The sequence below is a fragment of the Mchenga conophoros genome, linkage group LG23 (genome assembly GCF_057382185.1).
Source record: "Mchenga conophoros isolate Kocher_MC1m ecotype Shallow Benthic linkage group LG23, M_conophoros_male_GT1.1, whole genome shotgun sequence".
NCBI classification, from domain to species: Eukaryota; Metazoa; Chordata; class Actinopteri; order Cichliformes; family Cichlidae; genus Mchenga; species Mchenga conophoros.
In genome coordinates, this window is record NC_140547.1 from 31,905,358 (window position 1) to 31,920,858 (window position 15,501).

At 39.9% G+C, this 15,501-nt stretch overlaps 1 protein-coding gene across 10 annotated transcripts; it reads right to left on the bottom strand.

The window, feature by feature from the left end:
• Positions 1-3,567: 3,567 nt before the first annotated feature.
• LOC146547630 (uncharacterized) lies at positions 3,568-14,711 on the bottom strand. 10 transcript variants are annotated; one of them, XM_085265658.1, is made up of 11 exons: positions 14,586-14,711; positions 12,888-13,050; positions 12,581-12,782; positions 12,218-12,488; positions 10,633-10,656; positions 10,460-10,542; positions 10,177-10,365; positions 9,922-10,015; positions 8,886-8,906; positions 5,769-7,049; positions 3,568-5,606 (listed from the first exon to the last, which is right to left on the bottom strand). In XM_085265658.1, exons 2-11 carry the CDS (start codon positions 12,977-12,979, stop codon positions 5,599-5,601), a joined length of 2,265 nt encoding a protein of 754 aa, XP_085121784.1. In that variant the 5' UTR covers positions 12,980-13,050; positions 14,586-14,711; the 3' UTR covers positions 3,568-5,598. The 10 variants fall into 10 exon arrangements, with proteins under 10 accessions (XP_085121784.1, XP_085121782.1, XP_085121783.1 ...); XM_085265656.1 differs by having other exon boundaries at positions 10,177-10,368; XM_085265657.1 differs by having other exon boundaries at positions 10,633-10,659.
• Positions 14,712-15,501: the final 790 nt, after the last annotated feature.

Genomic DNA, 15,501 nt, shown 5'->3' on the forward strand with positions numbered 1-15,501 from the left:
TTTCCATATCACATGCTGCTTGTAATTTTTTTGGAATCCCAAATTTAATTTAAATGTGTGGAAAAACAGATATGTTGAAAGCTCAGTTTCAGATAGGTAGCCTTGTGGTCTGGCAGCTTGACCTGTTGCTATCTTATTGATCCATCAGTAAACTGAGCTAATAACTTGAAAGACAGACATGGAGCAAAGCAACCCTGATCACCCGGTCATTTAAGAAGCTTTAGGCTCTAGTCTGCAGTTGTCAACTAGTGGAATAATGTTAACTGTGCAACCTTGTCAGACTCCTTTAAAGTTACTGTAGGTTACCTAATACAGGCTGTTGCTAAGATAGTCTCTATGCATGCATGGATGGACAAGCATTGCTGGGAACATGTGATTATGTATTAACTTGTTCCTTATAATCTAAACATCTACCAGATCACTGGCCACCCACCTGAATTGGGGTTGGTTTTTTTTTTAACCACATGCTACTGTAAATCAGCAAAAGATCAGAAACTGGGAGATCCAATTTATTTATTAAAAGCTCTGGGTGTTCCAAACTGGGGAAATTCTGTTAAAACAGGAAGTTTACCAAACCTTTCCTCTTTTTCGATTCCTCAGTGGATCGCCATTGATCTGATGGATGTTAACAGGTAAAGTTTCACTCATATTAATTACATGAGCTTCTTTTGAATTTAAGTTTCGATGTTAGCCTCAAACTTGACTGTAAAGACCTCATTTTTTTCCAGATCGCATGGTGATGTAGAGGACATAATACTAAATCCTACATGTGGGTGTAATAAGTCTGCCGAAGGCACAACTATAAAAATCAATTTCCTCACATAATAGTCTCAATACTCTGCTGTAAAATATGTTATACAGAATCTGCTTTTACTTCTCAGAAGTGTATCGGTAGGTTCAGAGTACTTAAAAAAATGTAATATCCCTTTCCTCAAAAATATGGCAGGGTTCCTCCATACACGAGCTATTTCACTGAGATGCATGTTAAAATGAAACACTTTTTAGGTCATGATTTCTACTTATTAAAAATAAAATGAGCAGAGTTCTACAAAGTTAGGTAAAAATAATAATAATAATAATAATGAGATTCATAATGGAGATAGTTTCCAGCAGTTTGAGTTGTTTTATTCTGTCAAAGTGAAAATCAGATATCCATCAACTTCACCAATCATCTGTGACTCTCCTGGGTTTACGTCTCAATACAACCATCAAAGTCAGCGCGTTCCTCGGATCCATCTTAATGGTACTAATCTGAATCAGGGATTACTGTGCCCCCTTTTGGTTTTGAATAAGCACTGCATGGGCATTACAAGCCTCACAGCACATTCTCAGTGAGCTCACGGCTAAGAGGTGTGATTATTAGACTGATTAGAATGAAGGATGCACTACACTGGTGATCATCAGGAGGAGGAAATGCATTGTTTTTGCATTTGTTTCACTAAGTAGAATCAGGGGCCAAGGGGCTTGTGTTTTGATCAAAGAAACAGCCACCGGTGACATATTATCGGCTGTGATTGTGTCAGTTTGTCACCGCGCTGAATCAGACATGTGGACTATTCATCACAGAAGAAAGCTGCATTTTTTCTCCCTCTCTCAGGTCTCAGCGATAAGAGGTGAATGAAGAAAAATGACGGCGAGATGGAGCTTGTCTACTATCTATCACAAAGCAATAGGGGCCGACCACTGTATGTTGAGCCGTCAAATGCTGCTTCTGCTTTTGCTTCTAGTTTGTTTTATAGAGAGCTGTCAAGCATCATTAATCAAATTGGTTTGACTTTGTGGTTTGTGTCAAAAATTGTTGCTGTGTCCTACAAGCAACAGTGGATCGTGATTTTAAAAAGGCATCAGCTCAAGTAGAAAATTTCAGATATTTGATTGATTTTAATACCGCCGAGCTCCGTTTCAGACGTCTATTTTTCTCCCTCTCGTTTGTATTTATAGCGTTGCTTTTACTGTAAGTCCTTCTTCCCTCAAACGGGGGGGAGGGGGGGGGGACAGCCTGCCTGTTTGGAGTTTACAGGATCAAAGAAGAGGTAAATATCATTTCCATAACATTTGAACCAGTTAACCACCAGCACAATACAGAGAAACACTACTGTAAGCGCCTGACAATGCCAATGAGGCAGGAACTCTGTGATTTGCCGCTCCGCCAAAGAGGAGGGAAGCGAGCGAAAACATGGAGGAGGTGAGAGGTCAACTGCGCTCTCCCTGCATCATTTTCCAAGCAGCCCCTCAAGCACTGGTGATGTTTTAGGCAAGTGTACCTCACTTTGGGGGGAGGCCTGATGGATGCCGTTCCCAAGGTGAATGGAAAGAATAGCATTAAGCTGCACCACACTGCCTGGGGAGAGCTCCACTGCTTTGGGTGATTCATCTATTGATTATTTCTACCAAAGCATGGAGGTGCCATGTAAACACACATATATTAGTAGTCTACAATGCACATGTGCACCCCTTACACACATCCAGACGCAGCGGATCCAGCAAAGCAAGCCTCGGGCCTGCTCACTGTTTTATAATCAGATTCCGACTTTTACCAGCTCGTGGGCATCTTTAAACCACGAGGCAGATACATCAGATGGAGAACTAAATAGAGATGAATGAAGAGATGAAGGAATAAATAAATGATAAATAGCATTACCTCGATTTGTGTGGGCCAGCTATTATGTTATTGATTCCAGCTGGAGTTTTTTAGTTGTACTCACAGCGCAGTATGTGGGCCAAGTCAGATGTTTACACTTATTTTGTGTTGTATAAAAATGGCAGAATTTAAATTTTTCTCAGTGGAGTGCTAAATGCATTCAGGGCGTACAATACATCTTCAACTAAAGCAGAATTCATCAACTTACAGGATTTAATGCAAATGTAAGTGTATTTAAAGATGCTCCAATCAGGGGACATGCGTGCTTTACGAAACTGAACACTTTTTTTTTTTTGAATAACTGAAATCAACTTGATTTATAAAGCACCAATTCACCTCATCAGTTGCCTCAAGCCATTTTATATTGTAAGGCAAAGACCATGAAAAAGAACCCCCAACAATCACACGACAGCCACATAAGCCAGTCCAGGTGACCAGAGGATATCATGCCACTAATTAAAACCCATGTCAGAGCCCGTCTTTGTGAATCCTGGAGCTTTTTGTGTTATTTCTTAGTTTTTAAAACCTGTTTTGTTTATTGGATCTTTTTTTTCTGGCATCAGAGGCATTTTTTCTTTAAAAAAAAAAAGTGGTGAGAAATGCCAGGAAAATTAACAGATTTCTGTCTGATAATTGAAATTCTCTTCTGTTATTAAAACTAGTTTTAGTCCCCACTAGATGTGATGCTGCTGGTGCAGAATAGCTTTCAAAATCCTGATCATACATGATACATTTTGGATTTTTATGAACCTACTCTAACTGCCCATTTTCTCTTTATTAAAAAAAAAAAATCATTTATTTTTCGTCGTTGCATAATTTTTCCAGTATTTTTTATAACTTTTTTTATAATTTAAATATATTTTTTTTATAATTCAGGAAGATCTTGGTGGAAAGAGCTGCAGTACAACTGTAAGCAGTTTAGTGGCTTTCATATTGACATCAACATGATCACTGAAATCAAACATCAAAGACTTTTTTCATTTTTTAATTATGAATTTTGTGTGTTGTGTGAGTGATTAAGAGAGAGATTTTCCTTTGATTTTGAGGTTGTACGGTGGAGTCTTGCCGTGTAGGTTCCTTTGTTGTCCATCAGTGTTCTGTACATGCACTCACTTTTCCTTGTTTGTTCAGGTGTGTTTAACTAAACCGATCCAGAGAGTGATCTTGCATTCATCCCAAAGGCCCCTCATTAATGTGTTTGAACCTGTGTGTGCTCATGTGACTGAAGTGTCCTCCAGGATTTCACTCACCTCGTCTCCAGAGACAATAATCAGTAAAACCTCTTTGCGTCTGTTTCCTCTCTGTCGTTCACCTGTGCTAATAACATCACGGTTGTATGCTTGATCAGAAATGACATGTAGTATTTTTGTTATACCACGTTATAAATCCAGCTTCGTTGTGTCTGAATAATGACGAATATTAGTGCTCTGGTTGAAATTCAACCTTTCCCTGCTTGGAAAAGGATAATGCCAGAGTTGTCACTTACATTGGATATCATTGCTTTGGGCAGGAGAAAGAGCTTCTCTCCAGCATGTGTGTTTCTTTTCCTGCAGACTTCTTTTTTTTTGGTAAACGTTAGACATGGCTCTTTCCCTTAGGGGCGGTAATGGCATTCTCCATGACAACGGCAGCGTGACATGGCTGTGCCCTTGAGGGCCAGGCATCTCCTCTGGGAGGAGCGCCGCGGAAACACGACAGGGTCAATGGTCACCTCCCATCATCCACCAGCAACCCATGCTCCTCTCTCTCTCTCTCTCGCTTCTCAGGTGGAGCAAGGAATGTTAGAGAAAGAGAGATAAAGAGAGGGAGACACAGAGAGAGAGAGAGACGAAGAGAAAGAAAGTCTTCAAGTGAGCCCACTCAGTCCAGGCCTGGCAAACAAGAAGCTTTAGCCACAGGCGGTTCTGGCTAGGTCTTGCATAGCTCCTTGCTGTTCCTTTAAGGCCAGGGCTGGATCAATACATATAGTAGTGCAGATTCTTTTGGCACCCAAGTATAGCTATGCAGTATTGCCCCAAGGTATGGGTCCATTAAAGACATAACTGTGTGTGCATGTGAGCAAAGTGGACTGAGTTTATTCAGGAAGGTGCTGAAAAGCTTGGCATAAAACCCAGGCTTACACTAAAGATATTCTTTTTTTTCCCCTTTTCTTTTTCCTGGAAATGCAAGAAATTATCTCATCTCTAATAAATATTACATGTATTTCTTACTCACGGCATGTCCCTGAATGGGTATGGATTTTTGAACAGCAATAGCCTACGGGAAAATAACTCTGACACTAAAAAAAACAAAACAAAACAAAACAAAAAACCCCAACTGAGTATTAGAATAATGTTCCATATAATTTCAGTTAAATATATAAAATGCTTTTTGTCTATTTTGTCTTTGTAAGCAGCGATTTTATAAAAAAAAAGAAAAAAAAAATCTCAAAAAGAGATGGTGTCAGGCTCGTGCATTTTAAAAGCTAAGCTCTTCTGCCACCTGGTGACTAAAATCCAGACCAGAATATGAGACAGCTCTTTTTTACAGTATTATTGATATCTGGAAGCATACAAACAGGCATTCTGAAAGAGAAAATAAATTTCAAACATGCAGAAAATAAGCCTATAATTGCAATTAAAGACACAAAAAAAAGAAGCTCTCGCATAGAGTTGTGTTTGTGTTGGCACATGCTGAATGAAAATGGTTTAAAAAATAAAAAATTAAAAAATAAACCCCACACAGGACATTTTCCCTCATGTCCTATGAATTTGGCCTTCTTCATAACAGAAAATGTTTATGCTCAACATGTATATAAATCATTTTGTAACAAAAATCAGACATTTGACAGTGAGCACAAACCTTAAAAAGAAAAGAATAAAAACTGATGATGTTCTTAGAAATTATTCAGTCTGGTGTCCACAGTCAGGCCCAACTGTGAACCAGGACTTTCATTCAAACATCTGAGAGGAAGCAGGTCAGGCACCTGTAGAAGAATAAGAGAAATGTTTCTAAGTCACAGGGCCTCTAGCAAGCAGACAGGCAGTGGAAGACAGTCAGACATGTGAATATAATTATTAGTGAGTTCTAAAGTAAGTCATCACAGTAAAGAGACTTAACTAAACTACCAGTCGAGTACAGAACTCACCATACTGATATGTGGACCGAGGTGGTGATGGAAGCAAACCATGTGCACCACTGGAAAGTTGAGGACCTTTACTGCATTGAGATCTCTGGACAGCTATTGCTACTGCCTGAGCAAATCTGGAAGGGGCTGCACTCTTCTTTTCCAGACTGTTCTGTTCAGGCCTAGGTGAAGTAGGCTCGTCTTGAAGGGTCTCCCTGAATACATTAATTTGCCCATTCAGGGCAACTGTAGGGCTTGATATTTGGGAGGACAGCAAAGAGGGGGATGTAGTATCCTCTCTTTCATTCTCCATTATCGCTATGTCTTCATTGAAAAAGACAGGTGGAGGAGGTGGAGGGAAACTGCCCTCCTCCTTCTCCTCTTCTTCTTGCACCACTTCCTCCTCAGCTTTCGTCTCATCGACGCACGTGTCTGCGCTGGAATTATCGACAAATTCCTTCTGAGGTTCTGAGTGGATGTGATCTTCAGTATGAACCTCTCCATAACTGCACCCTGAAATCACCTCTGATGAGACCTCATAGCCCACCTCTTCCCTCTCCTTTTCAGAGGTGTCCCTAGCCTCCAACAGAGGTGGACTGGGTAAGTTCTGATCAGTTAAATCATGCAAAAGTGGAGGAGAAGCCAGGTTGTCAGGAAGCTGAATCTGCTGAGAGGAGGTATCCGGACCGGGTGCAGGGTCTTCACTCCCCGATGTGTCTGGTGAATATCGTTTCTCATCAGTATCTACTTGATTATTCCCAACCTCATGAGACGTTTTGCTCTCTGGGGTATCTTTAGGTGATATACAGCACTGGTCTGGAAGATCTCCGGTAAGATCTTGTGTTTTCTTCAGAGGGATAACTTTAAATGTGGTCATCCCCCTCTTCTCAGCTGGATACTCCCATTCACTCTCAGTTGGAAGGTTAGATTTGAAAGCGGATTCAACATCTGTGCAGAAAACTTCACTATTTGGACACCTTGGGGTCATGGGGGTAAAGGAGGAGCCATTTTGAAATTTGGGGAAAGTGGCAGAGTTCTTCAAACGTCTGACCAGTGTTTCTCTAGAAACAGAAGACATCAGGACTTTGGCAAGGTTGCAGCGGGCGCTGGAGAAGTCTTTGCCTCGTAACATAGGCAGATAGGGATCAGCCACTTCGTGGAGATGAGCCAGTGATTGCTGTAAGGAGGATGATCCTGACTTTGGCTGTAAAGGGCGTGCCAGTGAAGATGGTGATCTGTTTACACACTCTGACTCATCACTTTCTTTTAGTTCCTCCGGAGTGTTCAGGGACTTGACAGTTTCTAAAGAAACAGGAAAGACTTAGCAACAGTTTTCATCTTAATTATTCATTTTTAAAAGGTCTTGGACCCAAAAATCTGTGTGCAGATACTTCTAAATGATTAAAAACCCTTACTTTTTTGTACACACATAGGAATAACTTTAAATGAAGAAATTGACTATAAATGGTTAATATTGTGGCACTCAACAGTTGGTATCAGTTCAGGAGAATAATGGTCTTTATCTGGAAGCAGATAAAGCAAGGACTGAGCAAACCAAACAAGAAGGCCTTTGGTAAACTCCAAGCGTTGTCTGAACATCCTTAGAAGAACCTAAAGATGGAGCTTCAAGGATGCTTTCCATCCTTGATTTGAATAACCTCGTCAAAGTCTTGTAGAAACTTACCTAAGAGGAGACCGAATTAAAGATCTAAATAATCTCATAGAGTAAAGATTTCAATTCTTGAGTTCTTCAGTTTTGCATTTAGGCTTTTTCAATGTAGATTGATGGGGAAAGAATGCTACATTATTAATTTGTGTGCAAAAAGTAAAGAGGATTTAAATTATTTCTGAGGCAACGGTATATCATTAAGATGTAGGCTTACATAGTATACAGAAATATACATTAAAATATTGATATGATTATCAATCATTTTAATAATAAAATAATCTAGAAAAGTGTGCACATAAAACTGTTACATTTATCTTAAGATGTATTGTCTAAATGAGTAAGCAGAAGAATAAACTTCAAGGACTCGAACATTATACTTTAAAACACATAACTATATTATTTAGCAAAGAAAGAACTAAACATGCAAGATTTTAAAAAGTCACTTTGGAATCAACAGAATTAATAATTCATTTTAACCAAATGCTCTTCTTGGTGGCTTCTTTATCATTTAAAAGGCACAATAACTAACTCTAGTCTAACCCATTAATAGGAAATCACACACAAATTAGAAAAAGCAAAGTACAGAATTATCAGAGAAATATGGATCAGTAGTCTAAGCAGACAGCTGAACAGCACAAATGGACAGCTTATAAATGTAGAAGGCGTGAATACAGTGCCCGCCATAATCTTTGGGACAAAAAACACAATTTGTTGTTTTTCCTTTGTGCTGTGCACCATCACAGTGGATTGTAAGGTGTAGATATGACAAATGAGGTAAACATAACATCTGAAGCTGAAGCTTAAGTTTTGAATGTGTAATTTATAGATTTTCACTGTAATTTTAATCTCATTTTAAATATGAGATGTGAGGAAGACTGTCATTAGGATAAAAAAAAAAAAAATCTAAATAAACCTATCAGAGAAAAAGCAGAAACTCTACAAGTGGCTAAATCAATATTCTGGTGTTAAAAAGAATAAATGCACTGACTAGTTCAAAGGAAAACTAAAGTACGCAACAACAATAACCCAAAGCAACCCAAGAGTTCCTAAAAGTAAAGGCAAATCTTTCAATGGCCAAGTCAGTCACCTGATCTGAACCCAAAACAGCATTCCTTTCCATGATTAAATATCAAACTCAATACGGCAGCAACTGAAGGTGGTTGCAGTGAAGGTCTTTATATCTCAATTTATGTTAGATTCTCCCATTAGCTAACATTAACCTCTGAAAATGTCTAATTCTTTTTATAAAACCAACATTTGTGTCTTTGTCTCAAATGTTATAGAGGGCACTGTGTGTCCATATAAGCCACCAAAAAGATCTACAAAAGCCACTAAGACGGGAAGGAGGAAGAAGAGGCCAACGCAGGAAGAAGATGGAGAGGAGCAATAGGGTGATGGAAGGAGGAGAGCAAAAAGTGACAGGGGTGGTGGCAGCAGCAGCACCAGCAGCAGCAGCAGCCCTCAATTACCTCCTTGGGATGGCACAGAGTCTGTAAGCAGGGAGGAGACAAAGCTTCAGTCTAATAGCTTCCTAACTAACATCCAAGATGTTTAGAACCACCTCATACTGAAGAGCGTTAAATGTTCTGCCACGGATGCAAAAATCCTGTTATGTTAAAGATCAGATTGTAGGGGATCATGTTTACGCAAGCGTAGGAGATCAGGAGTGTGTTTAATGTCCATCTACCTTTGGCTGGGAGTTGTTTTTTCAGCATCACATTGACACTAGCTCAGCAGTGTGGCATGTGTTGTGGTTTAAAGAAAACGAAGGAGTGAACCAAGACAATGAGGCTGCTGTTCACAATTACACTGTTATTTAGATCACCGAAAGAAAGCTTTTTTAAAAAAGTGATCAATTTACTTATTCTCACTTAGTTATTATTAGCAGTTTTTAACTAAAAATGAAGAGCCAAATCTGTAGCAGATCATTAAAAAGAAAGCATGTCCACAGAGAACCTGGACCCAGGCAGGAGACACATTTCAGACAGTAATACAGGGGAATGAAAGCTTGAAGCTGAGGACAGACTGGAGCCAATATGTCTTATGAACAAGGCCCTGGGTCATTTCACACAGGGTTCAACTGTATGGACCGATAAATGCTATGTTTTTTTTGTCAGATTTAACTGCCAAATCTCCCATTTGAAGGCATTTTCTTTGATAATTTTCATCTTAATTTCATTTCTTTCTTGAACCCCTCTGAGGTTTTGAGGATTCATCTCTGTTTAAACACATTTGATTTCCAATTTGACAGCATTTCAGTAAAAATGACCTTTTACTGAAATACTGCAAAAGGGCAATTTTACAGGGATAGTTTACTTGTTTACTTGCAGACAGTCACCACTAGGTAGCAACATAAACAGCTTGCCCTATAAGAGATGAAGCAATGAGACTGACAATAATTTGTCAGTTTAAAGTGAAAGACTGGCTCCATTATCTCAATTAATGCCTGGAATCTTTTTTTTTTTTTTTTTTCACAGCGCCACCATTTTGCATTCATGATTTTACCTTGAGTATCTGTCAGCAGCTCCTGGAGTGTGTTTGCACAGGGAGGTGGTGGGGCCCTCCTCTTGGTACTTCTTAAGGTAGATCCTTCAGAGCTCTACAGAGACACAATGGTATCATTGGCATATGTCCCAAGTATTTCCATTTATATAGTGGTTCCTTTATTCTTTCACAGTTTGACCAGTGTTCTCATTTTTACAAAAAGATTTTTCAGGATGTTCTGGTCGTGTTCCATTTTCATCCCTGCCACCAACTAACCTGTGCTCCTCCTAAATTGCAGGTGCTGAAGTTACTGACACTCTGAGAAACAGCAACTGGTGGCGGGGGGGCTTGCCTCTTCTTGGGCTTTTCTATAGGCAAGGTGTTGGAAGATGAAATGCTCTCCGAATTCATACGGAGTACCGCTTGTTTCCTGGGTCCTGGAGAAGCAGGAGCACTTACTGCGCCCTGCTACACGTGAAATGTAAATGCTGGTCATCAGTAAAAGTTGATCAATAAAGAATAAAGCAAACATCGTTGTCCTCACAGACTGACAATATACCATTTCGTGTTTCTTCTTCCTTCTTCTAAATAAGCTGAAGAATCCTTTCTTTTCCTTCCATTTCTTCTCCTTTTTTGGCAGGTCTAGGGAATGAAAAGGATCTGATTGGTAAGTGATATACAGTATAAACCCTGAATGGCGAGCCACTATATGAAATTGTTTGGGTTGGTTACCTTGCAGTGGAAGTGAGATGACTTCTGCTGGTGTGACAGTTGTTACAGACAGAAAACAAAGTTGCCAAAACAGATGAATTAGGTTAATATTTACACAGGAGCAGGTGTATTGCAGGAATAAAAGATATGTGACTACGACTACTAAGACAGCAAGGTTTTGTGAGACATGGCATCATGGGAAGATGTTTTTTTAAGAAATAAACAACTTATCTATGGATCCCATAACATATACAACATGTTGCATTTGGCTTCTTCTTCCAAAGGTTACAGTGCAAATTGATGGTACTGAATTACTCACTAAATACTTTATTAGGAACACCACATTACTGCAGGGTCAGGCCAACTCTTTTGGTTCCAAACAGGCTCAGCTCTTGCCATCATGGATGCCACATGATGTTAGACAAACTTGCTTGTTGCTGATGACTGCACGTCATATCTCTGAGACAGTCAGGTGCACGTGGTCATGAAGCTTAACTACTGAATTCATATCAAGTGATCATGTTCATAAAACCAGTTTGATGGCTCTTGCTTTGTGCCATGTTGCATTTCCCAAACAGCAACCTTGGACTGTTGACACAAGCGGCTTGGCTCCAGGGATTTGTGCTGCTGACACCCAGTTATGAGCCACCATCTGCAGCCCTCAACAGAAAAGGCCAAAGCCATGTTTTTCCAGTTTTTAATTGTTCCATTTTGTTTAGACTTTGTTTACTGCAGACTTAGAGGTTTGTGCTTCACAGGAGTGAAACCTGGAATGGACTCGTCCTGTTTAGACTGTTTGCTGAATCTGGCTTCTGTCATCAAACAGTTTCCGTCTGCTTCATGTTTTTTGCTTCTAAGCATTTCCCATACACTCATGGGAAAAAAATCCACAGAAAGCAGCAGTGTTAATCTCCAGTGTTAAATTAACACTAGAGAGTGTCTATATGGGTCCACACCTCTGAGTGTTAAATACAACACTGTTGAGTGTTAAATTAACACCTTTGACAGTGTTATATGTTTAAAAGTAACCTAGTCAGTTTTGAAGATTAACAATGGCTAACACTGAGCAGTGCTGATTTTCTAACACTGGAAAATAACTCAAAATGTTAGAAATATTCCAGTGTTAGAAAATCAGCACTGCTCAGTGTTAGTCTTTGTTAATCTTCAAAACTGACTAGGTTACTTTTAAACATATAACACTGTCAAAGGTGTTAATTTAACACTCAGAGGAGTGGACCCATATAGACACTCTCTAGTGTTAATTTAACACTGGAGATTTTGCTGTGTACTTAAGGCAGAACAAACAGTGATACCATACTCAAAGTAATTGACATCTAATTTCCCCCAACTTTAAGCCTTTAACTATTTATGTTAACATAAACAAAAGTTTCTGATGTGTACCTGCTGTGTTTATGCTGTACAGCTTTAACATTATTACCCAACAGGGGGACAATAGAAATGAGGTTTTCCCAACAAAATAAAATACACAAGCCAGTGTGACATTACCTGAATTAAATCGTGGTAAAAAACATCACAGGTCTTTTAAATATTTAGAGGGACATAAGATCACAGGACTGCTGACTAGCAGCTTTCACATCCTTCATACCTGTTTCTGCTGTCTTGGGCTGATGATGGTCAGTGAGGTCTTTACCCCCTGTGTCTTTGGCAAACACTTCCCTGAGTCCGTGGTCATTTAAGCTCTTAGTCAGGTCCAGCAGCTCTTTGGACTGAGAGTCTTTCAGTAATATGGTTGTTTCTACTTTAAACTCACACTTGTCACACACCAACGGCAGCAGCATCTGCAGCGGCAGTTTGGGATCGACTCGCACCACAGTCTTATGGGATTTATTGTAGTTGATCAACAGACGTATTGTTGCCTGCAATGAGAAACAACCGTTAACATATACTCATTGTGATGAAGCGCGATGAAGCAACGGTTTACTTTACAACTTTCCCCCTCCTTTTTTACCTCAGGCACGTATGGCCCCTTGAGCTTTTCCTCCATCCCTTTGGGCTTCAGCACAATCTTCTCAGCTTCTACCGAGCCAATAGTAGAGTTTGGTTTGAAACTTATGTTGCTCTTGTTGGGAGATAGAATATCAACAGTATAGTCTGAAGGATTCAGATGGTTACTTGCACAGAAAGTCACTATAAAGTCCATCAGTGGTTTACTGTGAAGATGAGAATTTAAGGATTATCTTAACATGTTTTGCACTTTGTGAAAATCATTGCTGTTGCAGCAGTTATTTATTTTTTTAAACTGTGATATGACCCACCTTCCATGCACTGTGACACTCTTCTCCAGCCCACCTGGCAGAACCACGCACAGCAAATGGTCTCTTTGCAGTGGACCCACCTCCTCGCTCATCTCTGTGAACCTCAGAGGAAGTCACGGGGACGCACAAGATCTGAAGTTGTTCCCAGTGTCAGACAAATGACCTGTAAGCCATTTACATTCCTAAATATGATTAAAACATGACCTCCCACAAACTAACAGAAACCAAATGGCCACCATACTTCACTATTTGGCAACAGCTAATTATCATCTTTAAATTATTCTTGCATTTTATGAATTTATGACTTATCAATAAAGGGTCTTTACTGTTTGTTATTCAGTTTACTGACTGCCAGCGACATACTGGGAAATAAGTTTATCTTGTATGGTGACCTACGTTTATGAGTCAGTCCATGAAAAATTAACACTGTCTCTATTGTGACAGTGTTCATTTCCTGGTTGTATAGTATTTAGACTGTCATGTGGTTATTTCCTGTAACCCACTACTATGGACTTAAAGGGCCTGTAGATTGGACATTTTTCCATAGTATCACATTTACATGGCTCCATTATGTATACTAAAGTTGAAACCCCAGCTGTTTCTGAGGATGTCAGGTGGAACACTTTCTCAGATTCAACTGACCTCATATGGAATTACTCTATTGTCACATTTACTTTGTAGTATTTATACATCCAGTCACATGAACTTGTAAGACTGAAATTTCTCATTCAAAGGTGAAGAACTGAAAAAAACGTTTGTGTGTTTGCGTTCCCCCCCCCCCGCCATTCTTAGAATTACAAGGTAAAGAAACAGGAAACATGAAAGCAATGATAAAGCGCTCTATTGGCCCACATACGAACCCCTTAAGTGAAATATGACGAAAAATAAATAAAAAGGAGAGAGCCTGAAATCTAAATTGCGGTTACTGCCGTGATTCCGTTTTCCCACGTCTCAACCTCCGCCATGAACTGAAGGTTGCCTATCTGGGTACATGTGAGGACACCTCACCTCCTTCATGGGATTCCATTACGCTCTGTCCTCACCTTTGACCTTGTGTTGTTCTCTGCCATTGCTTAGACGCAGTCTCTCAAATAGCTCGATTAAAAGCCAACGCCCCGATGTGTGTTTGAAAAAGAGCTGCTCAGCGGAGCGTGCTACAAAACAGCTGCATGTCTCCGCTCATCAACACGCGCGTGTCACAGGCCGCTGAAGCGCGCGCACAGACGCTGGTACACTGAACAGCCAAACTAAACCTGTAGTCCTTTACTACACCCGAACAAAGGGATACCGATATACACACCGGACACCTGAATTATCAGTAACAATTAGAACGCTATTTTTTATTTGCATTTTAAGCAGTTAGCCTAGTTATCTCGTTAAATTTAAACTATCTAAAGGAACAATTTATTCCACTATTAGCCTTCACCGAATAACCAACAGTTAAAAACTCGGTAGAAACTTATCCTACATGCACAACAAATTTGTGTGAATAAATACACAGTACATGATCCGCTCAGCCTGTCTGTCTTCAGCCATGTCGTTCAGGCAGTAATGCTGAGCACCAAATAAGCTTAGGCTACTCTGTTTCTTGAGTAAGAAGGATTAGTGCTTTTAAAAGGCTGCATCTCTACCCGCAGTCACATTCAAAGACACAGGAATGATTCATTGTATATGCACTCATAACACTATTACACTCACCTGTGTCCAGACATTGGTCCCATTCTCTTTCAGGTTTCTCCTCTGTATTGTTAAGTGATGGGAGGAGAGAAGGAGAGGGGCAGGGGAATTCTCTCACTCTGTAAGCCAGCCACACCCACAGGCCCTGCCCAGTCATGTGATGGCACTTTGCATGTTTGTTTATGTGCATGGCTACTGTGTGTATGCTTTGTGGGTGTTGGTGTTGAGGAGGACAAGGAGGATTGATATCTGCATCTGCATGTGTGATAACCTGGTGAACCATTCTGCAACTTTAAACTCTGCCCCATCAGTGCTGAAAGACTTTGCCACTCATTTTGTAAAAAAAACCCCCTCTAATCCATATAAGCTACTGATCCTCTCTATTGAGTCGGGCTAAATTATGACATCTCAGCAAGAGCCCATCATATTGTATAGCATGCAGGAACTAGTGCTGTTCTGTATACATGCAAATAAACTTTTACCCCATTGCACAGAATACATGAAACAAACTTAAGCTACAGTGGTGATTCAGCTATCATCAGTGTTGTACTGGTCTTTCACAGTGTTTTGCACCATTAGAAAATTGCATTTTCTTGCTGGTACTTAGTCCACTACATTATATAACTGTGCTATAAATTGAGTCAAGCTGGGTCAATACCCTCAGGGCTAATGTCTTCTGGGTAATGTAGTAAATCTCTTGTTGAGTAGCTGTAGGAGCGTTGAACAAGGAATGTAAGCTAAAAAATAACACAAGGAACACTTTAAGCAGTTGTTACCATCCTTTGGTGGGTGACAGGGCAGGATCTCCCAAGAATTAAAATTGACCCATTCTTGTGCTCCTATGCCAGTTCAATAATTTCTTAACACCTGTGCTGTTTACCTTGCAAATGGATTTGGCTCAGATTCAATTAAAATATTGTATAGTTTTTTTGTTAAC

Coding starts and splice junctions, on each gene's coding strand:
- LOC146547630 (XM_085265652.1), bottom strand. CDS start 12,979: ATGAGCGAGGAGGTGGGTCCACTGCAAAGAGACCATTTGCTGTGCGTG. Junction 12,489..12,580: donor AGGGGCCATACGTGCCTGAG/GTAAAAAAGGAG, acceptor TTCTCATTGCAG/GCAACAATACGTCTGTTGAT. Junction 7,050..8,885: donor CTCTGTGCCATCCCAAGGAG/GTAATTGAGGGC, acceptor CTGTTTCTTTAG/AAACTGTCAAGTCCCTGAAC.